Source organism: Triticum aestivum, chromosome 2A (assembly GCF_018294505.1).
Source record: "Triticum aestivum cultivar Chinese Spring chromosome 2A, IWGSC CS RefSeq v2.1, whole genome shotgun sequence".
In the NCBI taxonomy this organism is placed as follows: domain Eukaryota; kingdom Viridiplantae; phylum Streptophyta; class Magnoliopsida; order Poales; family Poaceae; genus Triticum; species Triticum aestivum.
Genome location: NC_057797.1, coordinates 679,970,262 through 679,989,458, shown reverse-complemented (window position 1 = coordinate 679,989,458; position 19,197 = coordinate 679,970,262). Strand labels below are relative to the sequence as shown.

Sequence of the window (19,197 nt, the reverse complement as noted above, 5' to 3'; positions counted from 1 at the left end):
GAGCTCCTGCATGCTGAGGAGGACCCGTGTAGGCTACCAAACACCCAAAAATGGATTGAGTAGGAAACTTTTGTCCTCATGCACCCTATCAAACACATGCTAATTGCACACGCAGGAAACGAGGCACTAGCATGAGGCTGGTCATAGTGGGGAGTAACTTATACTAGTGTCATGCATATGACACTAGTCTAAGTTATTATCTTCATAGTGCAAAATAACATACTAGTAGTGTCATATGTAACTTTATTTAATGGCTTGTAGACTCATCTTGTCTTGGTAAGCGCTATGTTACAGTAACATATTATGTTACCACTTCTCAGTAACTACATGTCACATAAGCAAAATTTCTCGAAGTGCGCTATGTTACTATCTAAGTTACTCCCACTATGACTAGCTGAGGCGGGTTGTAGGTACAGTTTGCATGCACTCACATGCATGCAAGCCTCCTAATTATGCACAGAAAACAAGACGCAACATAGAGAGTAGAGAATAGAAAAACACATATATTGGTGCATGTTTAGCACGTGGGGCCTAATTTTTCTAAACATGGCTTGGTGGCTGGACGACCCTTTAAACCTGAATGAAGGGACTATAAGGAGGAAGAGAGAAGAAAATATGGAGACACGATGTTACGTCTATGTTGGCTTATACATGCATTTGTTTCCTTTAGTTTGCCACTTAACTTTTGGGTGAACTTTTTGTTTACTTTATTTCACTCTAAGAGTTGTTGTTGTCTTCTTAAAGTGCCGACAAAGGAGAATGCAACACCAGTATAGTGTTATGAAAATATGTTATTTGTTTGAAAAATGGTTTGATTATTTCTTTCCGCACATTATGTATGCATGCGAAGAAGCTGAAAAGGACCATAATTTTAACATTGTGACTCATTTAGAGAAATAATGTGCCAATATTTATGAACAATATTGTAGAGTTATGACTTTACATGCTAAAATCAAGAAGTTCGATGTGATGGACAACAACCCAGGAAATAATCACACTAGGAAAAACACTAATTTTTTTGCCTATGATTCATCAACATTTCAGACTTTTGGTCAAACATCCTCTTGCAAGAAATTCAATATGGTATCAATGCCGAGACATCTTGAGTTTAAGATCCGACCAAGGCAATAATTTATTTAAAAAATGTAGTCTACATTTACCCCACAGCTAAGACCTGGCATAGACTAGACATATTTGGGGCCTACATTGATCCCATCTAATACTACATGATATAGCTAGATGTGGTGACGAGTGTTAAGTATATCTCCTGACATTTCCATGAATTTTAAATTTGGAGTGAATTAGATGGCGCATGTAATTCAATCAAAACAAGCAATGTTTTTGTTCACGCAAACTAGTAAAATTTGCAACAACCTCATCCAAAAGTGGTTGCTAGCTACTTGTCAACTACTTGCCATTGACATGTCATGTGCCTGCGACATGACACCTTTATTTATAAGGCATATGGTAGCATATTGTAAAAGGAACATTTTCGTTATCATGTAGAAACATGGAAAAGTCAAAAGAATAATAGAGGATGTTCCACAACAATGTAGAAATATGGTAGATAACACATCTACATTTGTATAGTTGCATACACCAGTAGAGCTATGGCAAGGCTCAAAGGGCCATGGGCCACCCTGGGCCGTATCAAAAAGGAGTTTTACATAAAGCTAATCCCACAATAATGCATTGGTTTTTAATTTGGTAGCGCTATTTGCACTATCCGGTCCGCCCAACATTTTTTGGGTAGCTCCGCCACTGGTTGCATATAACGTTGTTGGGCTCGAATATATGTGCATTAAACATCCCTAAAGATGTTTTGATTGGGGACACTTTTAGAGAAAAGAAGAGTCAAAGATGTTTTAATGTTACTAAAAGTGAGCCAGATCGATTTTGCTTGCATTGTGTTTCGGTTTTTGTTTCATTGTGTTCCATCCAATACACATTATCTTGGACACATATAGCATACTGCAATTATTTTTGTTATTTACACCAAATCATTATAAGAACTTCACATCAGCATGTTTCATGTTAGTTTCTATCCAATTATTTGTAAGCCAGAACATGTTTTGATGACATTATCTTTTATTAATGTTTATTGAAGATGTAAGATGTAACATAAGCATTTTTCATGGAATTGATAACCAGATGTACTAAGAAAATAAATAAAGTCAAATCAGTAAAGCAATATGGCATAGGTTGATTGTCATGTCTAGTTTATCTTGATGAACACAAGTGTTATGTACTATTTATGATTGGCATATAGGAAGTTGCAACAAACTTACTACCCCCAAAAAATATTATTAGTAATTATGAGTTTCATTTATTTCTTATATAACAATGTTACTGGAGCCTATGTTATTAAGATAATGGGGACCGAGATATAATTATTGCTAAGTCACAACTAAGATCATTTGATTTAAACACAAGCTCTGTGCAAGCACAAAAAGAACAATATCCCACAAGAAAGAACAGTAAGAACTTACTACCGACCAAGAAATAAATATTTTTGAATAGTCAACCGAGCCACAATACCTTGACAAATGTTAGACATTTGTTTTGCAAAATTTGAGTGGAAAATTGTAAGTTCACATCAAGTCCTCCATTCCGTAAGGTTGTCACTCTCTTATTTAAATCCAGTTATCTGACATGTATGTTAGAAAATAATGTTTAACGTGCTACCAAAGTTATGATTCTTTGTAAGTTCAACCCTCCACAATGAGTCAACTCTTGTATTTTGTTATATTCTCTCCATATTATCATCCTCCATAAAATTATATACGTGGCGGGACTAAAAGGGTCCTATGATCCAGCCACGTATCACACATATGTTTCATTTTTCTGTTGTTATGTATATATGATGAGAAGTTGAAGATCGACCATTTTAACATTCCATAGACATTCGGCAAAAGCATGCATCCACATTTATGCCTAGTATTTTATTTGTCATAGGAATAATAGTTTTGAAGTATGGAACTGTTGTTATGTTTCTATCACTTTTAAATTAGTGGGGTCAAAGAATGTATTGTTATGTGTTTTCTCTAGAAACACATAAAGCAACCCGACCAAAAAATCAAGACAAGGGAAACAAGTAGTCTTTCGACCAATGTAAACTAGAAAATGTTCAACAACCTAGCTTAACAAAAAAAGTGTTAGCTAGTTCCATTTTGGAAAATCATTCATATTTCACCTGGCAAACAAAGGTACACCTTCATTTCTAACATAATTGATGACTTGTTAAGAAATATACTAGGTTCCACAGAAATTTTGAAAAATCAATAAAACGTGAAGCAGTGTGGCAGATAACACATTTGATTCCATATAGTTGTATAATAGTGCTAACAGTGTTGGCCTCAAATATATGTGGCCCAAATTTTATTAAAAAGAAAGTTATTCAATTTGGTGTGCGACAAGATTTGACACTAAACATGTCTAGGATATGTTGTATTCATACCACTTGCGGATGAATAGAAACGAAAGATGCACAAACGATATATTGAGTCATGTCCACTTTTTCTTTCATTCTATTTCATACAGCACACATTAAGGCCTCCTTTTATTTATAGGAATCCTATAGGATAATATTGCTAAAGGAAAATTCCTATTGAGCTATTTGGTTCATATGTGTGGATTCCTATTCCTATGTAGGATTGCTTCATGTCTTTTGGATTTCAAAGGAATTATTTTAGCTCGGACCCAATGGAAACATTCGTATCCCATGAACCAAGTGACATATATTTTCTTATAGGAACTCTGATGACTTTCCTATTCCCATGATTTTTCTATCTTATGGACCGGATGAGGCCTACCTCTTAAAATAGCAAGTTGCATTTGGTTTAGGTTACCCCTTTGTAGGATTGGTAAGTATGTATAGAGGGAAGTGGTCGAATAGACTACTAAGGAAAATAATGGAATATGTTCCCAAGTTTTAATTTCTTGGCAGATTTTAGGCTTTTCTAGCAATCTATAGAGCACCATATACATGCAAGTCTAGAATATAGGCAGTGGAAAGTAAAGACATGCAAGTACAAAGTAAGAGAGGCAGAGTTGTGAAAATCGCAAGCGCAATTGGCTTGTTGAAGATTTTTCCCGTGGTTTGGATAATTGACGCCATCTTACATGCACGTTGATGGAGGCTTTTGTCCAGGAAGGATCTAAGATCACAAGGATTTCGGTTGCAAAATTCCACAAAGGAATAATGTCCATGAAGGACATGCCCATGAAGGCTCCACGAATTAGCAACCAAACTATTCCACCATGGCTTATGCCCACGAAGTACTAGCCTCACCAGGGTAGACCTTCGCGAAGTACGCGGTCTCTAAACCCATACAAACTTTTTTGGGTTCTTCACAAAGTTGAAGACTCCCAAGCAACACATAGCCGATCCAGGAGGTGCACACCCTCCCAAAGTAACAAGATAGAGGTTGTTGACAATAAATCCCTTGTTGATGCGCTTCAAAAGATAATCTACTCAACACTCAAACATGTTCAAGATTTAGCTATGGATTTGGAGAAGTAGGAGTGGAAACAAAGAGGGGGTTTTATATCAAAGGGTTTGATTGGATGGTCGGAGTAGAAAGTACTTTGAAACCAACACAAGGAGGTGGCGTTCTTTCTCAGAACAAATGATGGAAGTGGAGTTTGCTTCGAGATGAGCTAGTAGGATAGCTAGGGGTATATATAAACCGGGCCAAGAATCTGACCATTACTCACCTTTTTGCACAACTCAGAGACTCCGATTGGTGTTGCTCGATGGCTCAGAAGTGAAAAGTTTCATATGCATCGATAGGTTTGAATGGAAATCAATCAGTGGTTCTGAAGTGAGTACCTCAGTGGTGGTACACTCATTGTCAGCACTTCAAAAGTTTCAACTAGAATGGCTCAGAATTTCTGACGTGACAATAGAAGGTTTATGAGGTTTCTTCGGTGGCTCTGAATGGGATGCTTGAGGCGTCGATTGAAATAGGGTTTGGAACAACGACTATATCTGGATGGTATGGTGGTTTCGAGTGGAAGTGCTTTGGCATCATCGAGTTGCATGTCATTAGGAGATATAGTCGAAAACTTGAAGGAGTTTGATCTCTAAGCACATGGAGCAAAAGGCTCACAAGTCCTCATCCCATTTTGATAGTATCGTCATGCCTATATACTCAATGCGATATTGGATCACGGAAAAAAGAAGAATCCTTTGGCTTGTCCAACAATTGTCTTTAAGCATTTTTAGTGATCACCTTCCATTCCAACGCTATTCCTGTTGTTTTCTGAAATACTCCCTTCGTTCCTAAATATAAGTTTTTTTAGACATTTCAAATGGACTACAACATACGGATGTATGTAGACATATTTTAGAGTATAGATTCATTTATTTTGCTCCATATGTAGTCACTTGTTAAAATCTATAAAAAGACTTATATTTTGGAACGGATGAAGTATACTTTAAACTAGCATTAGTTCTTTGAGATATCTTGATATAAATTACCAAAATTCCCCTTGGGGATTAGATGCACTTTCACCCTTTTTACTAGAACATGCATAAAACCCAGTATTGGGAGTGTTTAATGTTTTACATTGCTATGAAATTGTTCTATAGTGCCAGAATAGTATGCATGTGTCCTTTTTCACTTTTATTTGATGAAGCTATAGAATAGAACATAGGGACTTTTCATGAGCTAGACACCATAAATATGGCACCACACCATAAAGCAAAAAAATGATCAGGCCACTTGTTACTATCTCTTTTGTCTCGACCCACATAAATGTTACTATTTCTGGCTCATATAAATGTTACTATTTCTGGTCCACAAAAATAGCAATTGCGACAAACTTACAAAAAATAGCATATTTCCTTCACTTGTGATGTGGCAATCATTTGGGAGCCTAGATTATCAAATAACATTTGATCAAATATTCAAGCTACCAAGAAAGAATTGTTCTTAACCATCCAATCCAACTACGAGATTGAGCTATAGTCACTCAGTAAAATAACATATTTGCATTGGAAAATTTGAGCGGAGACATAGTATTTTTAAGACCGCATCAAATTTGGATAGTTACATATCAAGTTCAATTTCTTAGGTCTGGTTCTTTGGGGACGGCTTATGAAATAAGCTTGCAAGGGCCGCTTAGTACTTTAGAAGCCACCAAAAGAATTGGGCCTTAGTCCAGTACTCTTGCGTTTAAATCTTATTAATTGTTATCCCAAATACATGTTAGAAAAATGTGTTTACATCCGACCCTCTACGACGGGTCAACTCCATTAATCTTCATTTTCCCTATCACTTTCATATTGTCATTGTCGATAATATATGTGACATGACACGGCCAAAAGTGCACCTTGTTCAAAGGAGGCCGAAACCCCCCAGGATCGAGCGGCCAGGAGCGGGCCACGTCCCCTCGCCCCGGCCGCGACCCATCCGGGCCGTCCGTTGCACCGCGCGACACGGACGACTATGCGGCCACAGGCCCCGGCTCGACACACGGATCGACACATCACACGGCGCCACAGTGAAGTTGTTGTTCACCGCACCCCAATCTGTGACCACCACGCCACGCCATGATCACCACCACCGGCTAGCTGCTGATCGAGCTCCCCGCCCCTAGATTCCCAGCGCCTCCTCCCCATTCCTCTCTCTCTCTAGCCTCTTCTTGTGGTGTTTGTGCGGCGCACGCATGCCGCTGCTGCCGCGCACACGGCCCCAACAGTGAGAGGGGGGGCTGGGCAGGGGAGGGACGCCGCCTGCGACTGCAAAGCTGTCATCTTCTGCCCCCGGGCCTCGCCTCGCCCCTAATAACAGTGGAGATTCCCGCCTCCCCGCCCCCAATTATGGATACCCGCGCGGGGAGGAGAAGAAGATAGGAGGGGAGGACGAGGCGCGAGGCCGCGGCCATTGCTCCGGCTCCAGGTGAGCGGCTCCGACCCCTCCCTCCCTCCCCTGCCCGGAGTCCTACCCGAAGGCCGGATGGCCGGATCTTTCGCTGGCCCCCGGGGCGGCAGGATCTTTGCGCCGTCTTCCTCGATTTGCCCGGTTTCTTTTTCTGTCCCTCGTATCCCTTTTTCCTCGCGGCCCGTGGTTTCCATTCCTAGGCGGGGCTGCTTGTCCCTCTGGTGGTTGGATTGCCAATCTGGTAATACCAGGTTGTTGCTCCCTACCAGTGCCATGGGAATTTCCTGATGCCTGCACAGCAACAGCTTCAGGTGTTCCTCTTCTTATTTCCTTCCGCCTCCCTTGCGGGCCGCGCTTCCGGGGCCAAATGCCACGGAAAGCTTAGCAGCTCGGCCTCCCAAGACTCATCACCAGGGGACTTCCGTTGCCGCTCTGTTCCTCCTACAAGCAACCAGCACCAATCCAGCTCGCGTGCCTTCAGCTTCAGGTTAAAGTTGCATTGCTCCAGCAAAACCGATTTCAGGCCTGCTATTGGCTGGAACAAGGAGAGAGCGCTTGCTGTTTGTTCCCCCCGATTTCTGGTCGGCGGGTTGCTTCTGATTTTGATTATGCCTTTTCTCTTTCAACAAAGTGCACGATGCCTTTGCCAAACTTCACCCGCGGTGCCGCCTGCTGAATTTGCGTCTAGGCCCTACCCTTTTTGCGCCGGTATTTTTGTTATCATCACAAGTAGTTGTGATGTGGATTTATGCCCATTCCCGCTGTTTAAAGGCAGAATTTGTGCCATGCCTTTCGCGAACAAACGGATGGAGACTTCCTTCGCCCTCTGGCTTTTGCAGATTCCACCATCTTATGATATTGCCTGCTTGGTTCTGCGGCGGATGCGCAGCAAGAATATACACATATATAGTGGGTCATATTCGTCGTACAGAGGATTCCTCTTATGATATTACCAGCTTTTGTTTGCGTGGTTGCAATCTTGCAAGAACCTATTCCCCGAGAATATCAGGCTATTCCACCAGCACTTGTTTATTCTCTTGTGTATAATAATAACCTGGATGCTCTTAGTTTCAGCATATATTTCCCGGTCCGATGCAAGTTATAGAGCGCAAACACATTTGCTAGATTTGTCCAGTGTCTCCTGACATTTTTACCTTGAAAGATTATGTTCTCAGACTTGTTTGTTCTCATTTTTAGGGCCATAGCTTCTCCTGTCCATCACATCTGTCAACTGTTCGGCACAATGAGGCCTTCAGATGACAGGATGCAGCTCTCAGGTTTGACGCAGTCGGAAGAGTCATCGCTTGACGTGGAGGGGCATTGCTCTCACCACGAGGCATTTCCTTGTTCTCCATCGATGCAACCAGTTGCTTCTGGGTGCGTGCACACAGAAAATAGCGCGGCATACTTCTTATGGCCGACTTCAAACCTGCAGCATTGTGCGGCGGAGGGACGGGCAAACTACTTTGGGAACCTCCAGAAAGGATTGCTGCCGATACTCCCTGGAAAGTTGCCCAAGGGTCAGCAAGCAAATAGCTTGCTCGACTTGATGACCATAAGAGCTTTCCACAGCAAGATATTGAAGCGTTTCAGTCTCGGAACCGCAGTGGGCTTCCGCATAACAAAAGGGGTTCTCACAGAAACCCCCGCCATTCTTGTCTTCGTTGCTCGAAAGGTTCACAAGAAATGGCTTAATCCGAACCAATGCCTTCCTGCGATTCTTGCGGTACGAGAACCTCATTTTATCTCTTGTCTTATATTATTGGACAGGCTTGTTTTCAGACTTGGGAGTCGTTTTTGTCGTCGACTAATATCTTTCACTTGTCTGGATGATTACAGGGTCCAGGAGGTGTTTGGTGTGATGTCGATGTCGTAGAATTTTCATACTATGGTGCACCGGCTCAAACACCTAAAGAACAGATGTTTAGTGAGCTTGTTAATAAGCTGTGTGGCAGTGACGAATATATTGGTTCAGGCTCTCAGGTTCATACATCTATGCTCTTATCTGTATTGGTTTGCATTGCCTAGATATCATCTTCTTTAAGCAGTGAATGCTGCCATGTGTATAAATTGGATTGAGCACAGACATGCACTGCTAGTTATTCTCTCTATCTTGCCAGTGGGCCGTTCAAATTTTGTCAGGATTCTTTGGACAAAGTGAATAAAATTGCAGTGACGATAAGGTTATGACACGGGCTGATAGTTACTACTCCCTCCGTTCATTTTTATAAGTCGTTTCAAACAACTGAAATTGAGCTGTTTTGCAAGCTGTCTGAAATGTATACAATTCCTTATAAAAGTGAACAGAGGGAGTATGTCAGTTCGCACTGTTATGCATAACAAAGAGCGACTAGAAGTCCTGCCAGTGCTAACTTTGTTCTTGTTTAGTTTAAGTAAATCTTTGTTCGTTTTTCTTGTGGTGGTCTCTAGAGCGCCAACTGGATGTAACTTGAGTTATCCCATCGTGAACTGATCAGCAATCAGAAGTAACTTTCTCGCCGGTAGTCTCTAGAGCGTTGTGTCATTTAATGACTAGAATGGTCTAAGTTATCATATGCAGCTTAACAATTGGGCCCCTGCATAAATCTAGTCACCACTCGTCTTTAAAACTCACGTACTATTTTGAATGACAGTTTTTTTTTCCAAAACATAACTGAATTATATACTCCAGAAGTTAGAGCAGCATATAGGGCATTGAATGATTCAATAGGGCATGCTTCTCATTTCCTGCTGAGAGTTCTCCATACGCTGTTTTACTGTCTCAGGTTGCAAGCCAGGATACGTTTGGAACTTTGGGTGCAATTGTGAAACGACGCACCAACAACAAGCAAGTTGGTTTCCTCACGAACCGACATGTTGCAGTTGATTTGGACTATCCTAACCAGAAGATGTTTCACCCGTTGCCGCCGAATCTTGGGCCTGGTGTTTATCTTGGGGCTGTCGAGAGGGCAACATCTTTCATCACAGATGATGTTTGGTATGGAATTTATGCTGGAACAAACCCAGGTAGAGCAGCTACAAGTTATCTGGTTGATATAGGGAATTCATGTATTATTCACAGAATTGAACTTCAAAGTATATGTTATAGAGAAATGCCTAGTTAATGTTTCATCTATTTAAACACAATGTCTTCAATTCATAAAATGAATAAATTAATGCATTCCACGAACACAAAGATAAGTTTGTGAAGCAGGACTTGTCTTTCTGATTGTACCAGTTTTTGTCAGTCAGTTCAACAGCAACTTTTGCTTTAGACTACATAGGAACAAAACAATATCTGTTTACGGGACAAAAAAAACTTAGTTTATGTTTTATATATGTAAATTTATAAACTTATAAGCTTCTCCTTCTGTTTAGTGCAGTTTTATATGATGCATATGTGCTGTTCTAATCCCCAAACATATATGCTGCCCCTCTGTGGATCTGCAGAGACATTTGTACGAGCTGACGGTGCATTCATCCCATTTGCTGATGACTTTGACATTTCCACAGTCACAACTATAGTTAGGGAAGTCGGTGAGATTGGGGATGTTAAGATTATAGATCTGCAGTGTCCTATCAAGAGCCTCATCGGGAGGCAAGTTTGCAAAGTCGGCAGAAGCTCTGGTCACACAACTGGGACTGTGATGGCATATGCCCTTGAGTACAATGATGAGAAAGGAATATGCTTCTTCACTGACCTCCTCGTCGTTGGTGAGAACCGCCAAACATTTGATTTGGAGGGTGACAGCGGAAGCCTTATTATCCTGACCAGCCAGGATGGGGAGAAGCCACGTCCTATTGGGATAATATGGGGTGGCACAGCAAACCGTGGGAGGATAAAGCTCACAAGTGAGTATGGCCCTGAAAACTGGACCACAGGGGTTGATCTTGGCCGCCTTCTTGATCGTCTAGAACTTGATCTTATAATAAACGACGAATCGCTCAAAGGTGAGTACCGCAACAGTTTCCTTCATGTTCCAGTGTTCTCCTGGAGTATCATGTTATTGGCATTTCATACTTGAATGTTGAATTACGTTTGCTCCAATGGTACAAGGCTGACGTAATTCATGTATAATAAAGATGCTGTGCAGGAGCAAAGAAAAGCCTTTGTGGCTGCAATTAACTCTGCTATTGGGGAGTCCTCTGCGGTGACTGTTACTGCCCCAGAAGCCACCCCGGCAGAGAAGGTTGAAGAGATCTTTGAGCCTCTTGGGATCCAAATTCAGCAGCTGCCTCGTCATGACCTGGCAAGCGCCACAACCGAAGGGGAGGGCGCAGCCAACACACCCTCCGACATGGAAGAGCGTCAGTTCATCTCGAACTTCGTTGGCATGTCTCCCGTGCGCCGTGACCACGATGCTCGGAGGAGCATCGCCAACCTGAACAACCCGTCAGAGGAAGAGCTCGCCATGTCGCTGCACCTAGGCGACCGGGAGCCCAAGCGGCTCCGTCTGGACCCGGAGTCCAGCCTGGACCTTGAAAAACAGCCTCATCCGGACCCGGAACCGAGCCTGGACCTGGAGGAGCGACCTCGTCCAGACCCAGAAATGATGAGCCTAGACCTGGAGAAGCAGCCTCGTCCGGACCCGGAACCGGGCCTGGACCTGGAGAAGCAGCCTCGCTCGGACCCGGAACCGGGCCTGGACCTGGAGAAGCGCCTTCCAGCCGACCCGGAGCCGAGCATAGACCTGGAGAAATGAAGCGCTGATCCGAATGACATTTCTGGGATGAGCCTGCCCTGTGGACGATCAAAGCGAGTAGATGGAAGAACCCCTGCGGTTCAGCAAACTGAACCTGCAATGTTAGTTTATGTTAACTGCTACTATTGGCTTCGCAGGAAGCATATCGTATCATGTCATGTACTACTATGGCACTTGATTCAGCCCTTGTAGGATGTTGTTGGGTGGTATAGCCCTGCAGTTTTGCTGTGCTCATAAGATTTGATATACAGAATGCTGAATCTGAATCTCTTTTCTTGGAGAAGACAATGTGCCGGGACAGATGAGACTCTGGTTCACCCCTTGTAGGATGTTGCTAGATGATTGATCTTTCTATTGTGCTAATTATCATTAAATCTTAAGATGTACTCCTGTTCACTCGTTACTCAGATTTCTTTGATAAAAATTCTATTAAATTCAAAATAGTTTCATGATATGTACTTTTATATTATTTTGTTAGATGTTGGATTGTAGCACTGCAGTTTTGCTGTTCCCGTAAAATTTGACGGTATACATAATGCTGGATCTGAATCTCTTCTATTGGGAAAGAATGTAATAGGATTGACATGAGAACCTGGGATGATTGATCTTATAATTATTACTGAATCTTAGATGTGTTACCCCTAGTCTTAAAAGGACATGGAAGCCACTTTCGAGGTCGAAAGAATCCCCAATTGTAAGTTTGACCGTTAACTTATATACTATAGTAAGATAGTTTAGATTCTTATTGACATTTTTTGGGACAAATTTAAGCATATGACATTGAAAGATCCAATGAGAATATTTGAAAAAATGCTGTTCAAAATTGTAAATGTCCGACTGAAGCTATTGAAAGAAGTTTGGAATCTTCCACTCTTATTTTTGCGAATAGTTTGTCTAATTCACATCTAGATGTTTTTTAAGGATGTCACATCTAAACTCACACAAATAGATAATACAGCACCAAGAAGTAAAAAAAAATAAGGACAAAAAAAATAGACCACAAACAAAATGGACATCAGCTTAGATGTGACACTGTCCTAGACAGACCCTTTTGCAAAATCTGGACAAATGTCACTAGCTCCAAAATCAATTAGACTAACCTCCGTTCAAGAATACACTAACAAAGACAGTCAAATACGAAAATGCTGAATGGAGCTCTGCATCCATAGAGACTGAATTTGAAATGATCAAAATTCATACATGTATGTTTTTTTTGAAAAAATACACATATTCTTAGAGATATAATGTACAACCGTGTAATTTTTTAAGATGAAATATGTTACACAAAAGAAAAAATATCTATAGCTTTTTAGTATATGCAATATTCATCCTCAAAGTCCATGTTTTTTTTGCACAGCTTGCATTTCAAGGCATTTCATACACATCACATCCTTCTATACATGTACAACTTTTTTCAGTTTTCTTTTTAACTGAGAAGTTTGAACTTTGATTTTTCAAAAATTCCGGTCTCAACGAAGGCCGGGCTCCGAAACGCCCTACTCAGTCAAACATGTCTATCTTTTTCTCTTACTAAAAACCTTGTCTATCTTTGACTATTTATATATACATATATTAAAAAATACGAATAGTCGTGCGTTCAGAAGCCTCCTCTGGACACCGACACGTGGGGTCAAAGAGAGCGTGCGCAGTACTGCTGTCTATGTTCTCGCGAGTCCCTGCATCGTTCCGTACAAAAAATACAACTCCCCGAAGCCCGAGCCGTCGTACCACACCGCACGGCCCTACATCCCACGGACAGCCGGGGCCAGCAAGGGTCGGGTACCCCTGTCAGTGAAATAGCAGGGCGCCCGGGTAAGCAAAGCACGAGGAGGAAGCGTTAAACCGTGGCTTACTTCCCGTCCGTTCGCTGTTTTTTTTCTCCCCGGGCGACTGGCGTACGGAACGGGATTGCGAAACCCTCACGCCTCCGGAATCCCCACCCCCGTCCAAACCCGGGCAAAACCATATACTCCAGCCACCGCGGAGCAGATTCCCCGCCATCCGCCGACGACACGCCACGCCACGCCACCCCCGTGCCGCTCCGATTCGAGCTTGCCGGAGCCCGGTTCGGCCGGAAGCCTCGCCCTCTCATGCTGGCCTCGCGGCTGGGGGCTTGAGCGTGCTTACTTAGGGCGGGATTTGGGCGGCGGGGAAGCAAGGATGTCGGTGCTGGAGGATCTGATCCGGGCGATCGAGCTGTGGCTGCGGATCGCCAAGGAGCAGGTGCCGCTGGTCGACCCCAGCCTCGACCCGGTGCTGCTCGTGCCCGGCATCGGCGGCTCTATTCTCGAGGCCGTGGACGAGGCCGGGAACAAGGAGAGGGTCTGGGTGCGCATCCTCGCCGCCGACCACGAGTGCCGCGAGAAGCTCTGGGCGCAGTTCGATGCCTCCACGGGTATGTGCAGAGCACCTCTTACTTCCTTGTCTCTGTCTGTCACCTGCTGAATGAGTTAATAGATTGCTGAATTGCTCGAGAACGTTATATGAGCTTGATTGTTTTACATGCTTATCTAAAGTAAGCAAACAATGAAGGGTAAACTGTTTTGTGTGCTGGAACGCTTTGCTTGTGTGATGATTAGAAGGCAAGTATCTGGAAATTGATGCAGCTTGTGTGGTTTGGTAGACACTTGCAATATCGGCATACTCTATCTGAATTAATGTTTTCGTTACGTTTGGATTAGTTATCTGAGCAGCTCGTAGGTATTAGACATACAGTGACTTTCATTGAAAAACTGCCGACTCGTAAGGCTTGTTCCTTCTTGTTGCATGTTATCTAGTGCTGATTCAGCAGAGCATTTCCTTTCGTCATGTCATTTGATGCCAAACTACTGTAATGGAGCAGGCAAAACTGTTTCCGTGGATGAGAAAATACACATCACTGTCCCTGAGGATAGGTATGGATTGTACGCCATCGACACATTGGACCCAGACCTGGTAACAAACTTATTTCACTTTTGTTTTTTCTGAATGAAGATTTACCTTTACTTTTCATTTACTTATGTGGTCTCAGGCAGTCAGAACAATAGATCATTGTACAACTATATGTATCATCTGATGGTTTTACCTTAGTCCTGTCCAACTCTATTAGCAGTAGCAAATCAGTTACTGCAGCAGATATCCGATATGCGCCACTCATATACTTCTAAAAATTTGCAGATTATTGGTGATGACAGTGTTTACTACTATCATGACATGATAGTGCAAATGATTAAATGGGGATATCAAGAAGGCAAAACTCTGTTTGGATTTGGTTATGATTTCCGCCAAAGTAACAGGTAAATTCCGCATCTGTATCCCTGTTTTGTATATGTCATCCCGTGTACAGCTGTATATGTTTTTTTTTTGGCCAAAAGTCATGCTATTTGGCGGCCATGCTAGTAGGTGTATAGAACACAATCTTTACGGGGTTGCTTTTTCTTTCAGATAATGTCAGTTTATTCAGTTCCTCCCTTATTTTGATACCTCTTCTTCTCTGCAGGCTTTCGGAAACACTTGACAAATTTTCTAAAAAGCTAGAGTCAGTATACACAGCTTCAGGAGAGAAAAAGATCAATCTAATAACACATTCAATGGGGGGATTGCTTGTTAAATGCTTCATGTCTCTTCATGGTGATGTGAGTACTTCTCCGGTTCTCCTTATATTTTGGGCCTCTGATGAAGTTTGTCATGCTTCGTGCCATGCTTAGATAATGTGGTTTTGTTTCAACAGGTCTTTGAAAAATATGTGAAGAGTTGGGTTGCAATTGCTGCACCATTTCAAGGTTTGAGTTGATTGAGTGTCTAAATTCTCAGGCTCTCTTGTTTCCACATTAATTAAACTTGAAATATCTATTGAATGTTCTCAGTTGCTACGGTGGAAGCTTGATACCTGTATCATTTTTCATGGAATACCTGCCAATTGTGCAACCATTGGTTGAATGCCAACGAAAAATATTCCAAGGGATACTAATTTTAACTGCGATTGCCTTTGAATCTTGAGCTGGAAGTAACTTGCTGCTGCATGACAGGTGCGCCTGGGTACATAAATAGTGGTCTGCTGAATGGGATGTCTTTTGTGGAAGGATGGCAATCAAAATTCTTCATTTCCAAATGGACTATGCAGCAATTGGTATGCTTTGATAGCCTATCCATCTGTCTCATTGAATGCATGTATTCATGTAGTCACCATGATTTTTCCTTTTGAGAAAGAACTGAAAATAATTTTTGTGCTTCAGTTGATTGAATGCCCATCAATATACGAGTTGTTGGCTAGCTCAACCTACCACTGGGAAGATACACCATTGCTACAGATCTGGAGAGAGAGCTCAGATGAGAATGGTAAGAAAAGTGCCATTCTGGAGTCGTATGAACCAGATGAAGCAATAAAGATGATTCAAAAAGCTCTTTCCAAGCATGAGGTGAATCTTTTGCACTTCAAAAATTTTTAACCACTATTGATGCTTAGATTCCTGACAATGAAATTATCATTGCAGATTATCGCTGATGGAAATCACATTCCTCTGCCCCTTAATGAGGATATATTAATATGGGCAAAGGAAACTCAAGATATCTTATCCCAGGCAAAGCTTCCAAAATCAGTGAAGTTCTACAATATTTACGGGATTGATTATGACACTGCTCATACTGTTTGGTAATTTACTATCTTTTCTACTTCTGGTTTTAATTCTAGTTTTAGCTCTTTTCATGTGCCAGTTAAAATTTTGATTGGTTCCACTGAAGTTTGGTTGACTGATGGATTAGTTGGGTTTTATAAATTTCTCAAGAAATAAGAACTGACTGGATGTTGTCTGCCTTAGCATGTTCTGGGGTTAATAGTGCTTAGTAAAATGAGTTCTGAACTTTTTCCAAAAGAGGCTGTCCTTTCTCTTGCTATGTTTGTTCAAATGTGACCTGTTTCAGAAGATATGTTGCCTTTTGTATGAAGCAAGTCTTATAACCTAAAGTTGTGTAATGTGTATGCCAAGTTAGTAATACCCTTCTCTTTGCAGCTATGGGAGCAAACGGCACCCTATTTCAAATCTTAGTCACCTCTTATATACTCAGGTTAGTTCATTTGGTAAATGTTGTGTTTTGTCTATACCAAATTTCGGGATTCTTGGAGCACCAAGTAGCCCCCATTTGATTTGTCTGAACTATGTGTTATTTCAGGGTAAATACATCTGTGTCGATGGTGATGGATCCGTTCCCGCAGAATCAGCAAAGGTGTGATAATCTTCTTGCCCTTCTTTTTACTCACTGAGCATATGAAGGAAATATGCACCGTGGAAAATGGGCGTAATCATCCTTTCTTTTGTCAGGCGGACGGCCTTGATGCAGTGGCGAGAATTGGGGTTGCTGCTGACCACCGAGGCATCGTCTGCGACCACCGCGTGTTCCGCATAGTCCAGCACTGGCTGCACGCGGGTGAACCTGACCCGTTCTACGACCCGCTCAACGACTATGTTGTCATCCCAACCATCTTCGAGGTCGAGAAGCACCACGAGAAATGCGGGGACGTGACGTCAGTCAGGGAGGACTGGGAGATCATCTCCCACACCGACGGCGACGAGGCCAAAAGGCCGCCCGAGCTCCCCGCCATGGTCGGCGCGTTGTCTGCGTCTCGCGAGGGTAAGGATGGCCTGCTGGACGAGGCGCAGGCCACCGTGGTGGTCCACCCGGAGAGCGGAGGCCGGCAGCATGTGGAAGTCAGGGCTGTCGGAGTCAGCCACGGTGGCTAGCTACGGGCTCATACTATATTTATATACATAACTCATAAGTAGCTAGGCCGATTGTACATACTGTAAACCGTTGATGCACATAAGATGTGGACAGGTAGGGAATATGTCTCTGTAAATACATAACTTAAGCAGTGCTTGTAAATATCTGAACTTGGAAGCACAAGGTGCACTGGCTATGAGCACGAAGGAGGAAGGGAATAATCAGAGTGGATTACCAGGTTGTCACCTCGACAGTGTCTATCTGTTGGTTTGAAATGCTACTGGTAGTATACTCGTATTTCTTTTTGTTTAAGTCCAAGCCATAGGATCCGGCCACCTGTCCTGTGTTGCTACAGATTTAGTAATATGGACAGGTGGGAGTAGCTTTTCCGTATTAGTTTGGTTATTATTATTATTAGTGCTACTGTAATACTACAGCTCACGGCATTGCTGAAGCTGTAAGTATCGAATATTTCCAAAATAGCACGCATTTATTATATTTGCCGTTTCTACCTATGGACAAACAAAAGAGGTGTCTGACATTTGGCACCCTTGGCATTGCCGTAGGTTGCTTTGGAACATCCGGGGAACAGCAATTTTTTGTTTCATCTCTGATCGCAATGGCAAAAACTCAACTGGAGAATGTACTGGATGCTGAAAATAACTTGACATATCCAATTCATGGCCAACAAATTACAGGGAGGGGTTCCGCTAAGAAAGAAGCAACAAAGCAAATCGACTGATTGGTATGGTAACTGAGCGACATGGTGATTACAGAATTAAGCCAAATCCAAGATGTGCCAAGGAAACGACGATCCGATCGATGGCGAGCAGCTGCATGTGGATCATCATCCTGTGCAACATCGATCAGAGGCACATGTCGAGCAGGCAGCAGCAGCAGATTGCGGCACAGCTGCACGCAGATCAGAACAAACAAAACATGCAGAGGGATCAGACGGACAGTTACTAATACGGGTAATGGAGTTAGGTATGCATGCAGGCATGATGCACGACGCAAGTACGTGTCGTGTTAGACGAGTGGTCTGTGAATTACCATCCTTTCCAGAAGCCGTCGCTGCCGCGGCTCTGCGCCTCCGGCGGCGGCGGCGGCGGGGCCTGCTGCTGCTGGGGCGGCGGGTAGTAGTTGGCGGCGACGGGCGGCGGCGCGCCGTACGCCTGCTGCTGCGGCGGCGGGTACGCGCCGCCGTCCTTGGGCTGGTAGTAGTCGGCGGCGACGGGCGGCGGCGCGCCGTACGCCGGCGGCGGGTATGCCTGCTGCTGCTGCTGCGGCTGCTCCTGGCCCGAAGGAGGGTAGCCGTAACCGTTGCCCGGCGGCGGGTACGCCTGCTGCTGGCCCGGCGGAGGGTACGCGGTGCCCGGCGGCGGGTAGCTCATGGTGTCTCTCTTCCTCGATCGATGCCACCCACGAAATACTTGGCAACACTACACTGCGCGCTGATCTGAACTTTGTGAGATGTGTTCTTCCGCCGGAGCCCTGCGCTTTATATAATCCTATGTGCCGCGAGGCATATGCTGCCAGTGGAGTGCTGCCGGATTAATTAGGATTGTTTGGACGCGTAATCCAAAGCTGGCACTCATTTACTCGGTACTATACAAATCAGGGGGGCGCCGGCCGGTCGCATCTGCGTGATTAATCGCGTCACGTATACTAGACGGCTGCTACTTTGGTTCCTCCTCGTCGTTGTCCAGAACAAGAAACCGCTTCCCTCCCTCCTCCTAATTTCAGACTTCTGAACGCGCGCGCTTCTGTTTTCAAAGCAACTCTTGGAAATATTCTAGGCGTGGCGTGAGAATTTTTCAAAGCCTCTAAGGACCCGTTTGGCCGGAGCGGGACACGATTCCCGGCCGCGTCCTTCGGCCCAACAGCGTCGGCTTGTGCAGAGTATGCGGGTGTCTTGGAGTGTGGTGTGC

General features: G+C 43.4%; 3 protein-coding genes across 5 annotated transcripts; 2 read left to right on the top strand and 1 right to left on the bottom strand.

The window, feature by feature from the left end:
- The first annotated feature begins 6,515 nt into the window (after window positions 1-6,515).
- LOC123190178 (protein NARROW LEAF 1) lies at window positions 6,516-11,852 on the top strand. Of its 2 annotated transcripts, none has more exons than XM_044602776.1 (6): window positions 6,516-6,905; window positions 8,085-8,613; window positions 8,727-8,870; window positions 9,653-9,893; window positions 10,317-10,817; window positions 10,950-11,852. In XM_044602776.1, exons 2-6 carry the CDS (start codon window positions 8,131-8,133, stop codon window positions 11,567-11,569), a joined length of 1,989 nt encoding a protein of 662 aa, XP_044458711.1. In that variant the 5' UTR covers window positions 6,516-6,905; window positions 8,085-8,130; the 3' UTR covers window positions 11,570-11,852. The 2 variants fall into 2 exon arrangements, with proteins under 2 accessions (XP_044458711.1, XP_044458710.1); XM_044602775.1 differs by lacking the exon at window positions 6,516-6,905 and adding an exon at window positions 7,108-7,374.
- A 1,596-nt stretch (window positions 11,853-13,448) lies between these two features.
- LOC123190177 (lecithin-cholesterol acyltransferase-like 4) lies at window positions 13,449-17,511 on the top strand. Of its 2 annotated transcripts, XM_044602774.1 has the most exons (11): window positions 13,452-13,964; window positions 14,412-14,503; window positions 14,726-14,844; window positions 15,048-15,183; window positions 15,279-15,330; window positions 15,577-15,677; window positions 15,784-15,966; window positions 16,042-16,199; window positions 16,558-16,612; window positions 16,718-16,771; window positions 16,867-17,511. In XM_044602774.1, the coding sequence occupies exons 1-11, from the start codon at window positions 13,730-13,732 to the stop codon at window positions 17,284-17,286; spliced, it is 1,605 nt and encodes a 534-aa protein (XP_044458709.1). In that variant the 5' UTR covers window positions 13,452-13,729; the 3' UTR covers window positions 17,287-17,511. The 2 variants fall into 2 exon arrangements, with proteins under 2 accessions (XP_044458708.1, XP_044458709.1); XM_044602773.1 differs by having other exon boundaries at window positions 13,449-13,964; window positions 16,558-16,771.
- Window positions 17,512-17,910: 399 nt separating this feature from the next.
- On the bottom strand, window positions 17,911-18,857 carry LOC123190176 (cysteine-rich and transmembrane domain-containing protein WIH1). Its single transcript, XM_044602772.1, has 2 exons — window positions 18,320-18,857; window positions 17,911-18,178 (listed from the first exon to the last, which is right to left on the bottom strand). Exons 1-2 carry the CDS (start codon window positions 18,658-18,660, stop codon window positions 18,133-18,135), a joined length of 387 nt encoding a protein of 128 aa, XP_044458707.1. The 5' UTR covers window positions 18,661-18,857; the 3' UTR covers window positions 17,911-18,132.
- Between the last annotated feature and the right edge of the window lie 340 nt (window positions 18,858-19,197).

Bases quoted from the DNA above. Each gene is read 5' to 3' on its own strand.
- LOC123190178 (XM_044602775.1), top strand. From the start codon at position 7,175: ATGCCTGCACAGCAACAGCTTCAGGTGTTCCTCTTCTTATTTCCTTCC. The intron at 7,375-8,084 runs GTTAAAGTTGCA...TCTCATTTTTAG, and splicing joins TCGCGTGCCTTCAGCTTCAG to GGCCATAGCTTCTCCTGTCC. The intron at 8,614-8,726 runs GTACGAGAACCT...GGATGATTACAG, and splicing joins GCCTTCCTGCGATTCTTGCG to GGTCCAGGAGGTGTTTGGTG.
- LOC123190177 (XM_044602773.1), top strand. From the start codon at position 13,730: ATGTCGGTGCTGGAGGATCTGATCCGGGCGATCGAGCTGTGGCTGCGG. The intron at 13,965-14,411 runs GTATGTGCAGAG...GTAATGGAGCAG, and splicing joins GCAGTTCGATGCCTCCACGG to GCAAAACTGTTTCCGTGGAT. The intron at 15,184-15,278 runs GTGAGTACTTCT...TTGTTTCAACAG, and splicing joins TCATGTCTCTTCATGGTGAT to GTCTTTGAAAAATATGTGAA.
- LOC123190176 (XM_044602772.1), bottom strand. From the start codon at position 18,660: ATGAGCTACCCGCCGCCGGGCACCGCGTACCCTCCGCCGGGCCAGCAG. The intron at 18,179-18,319 runs GTAATTCACAGA...ATCTGCGTGCAG, and splicing joins GACGGCTTCTGGAAAGGATG to CTGTGCCGCAATCTGCTGCT.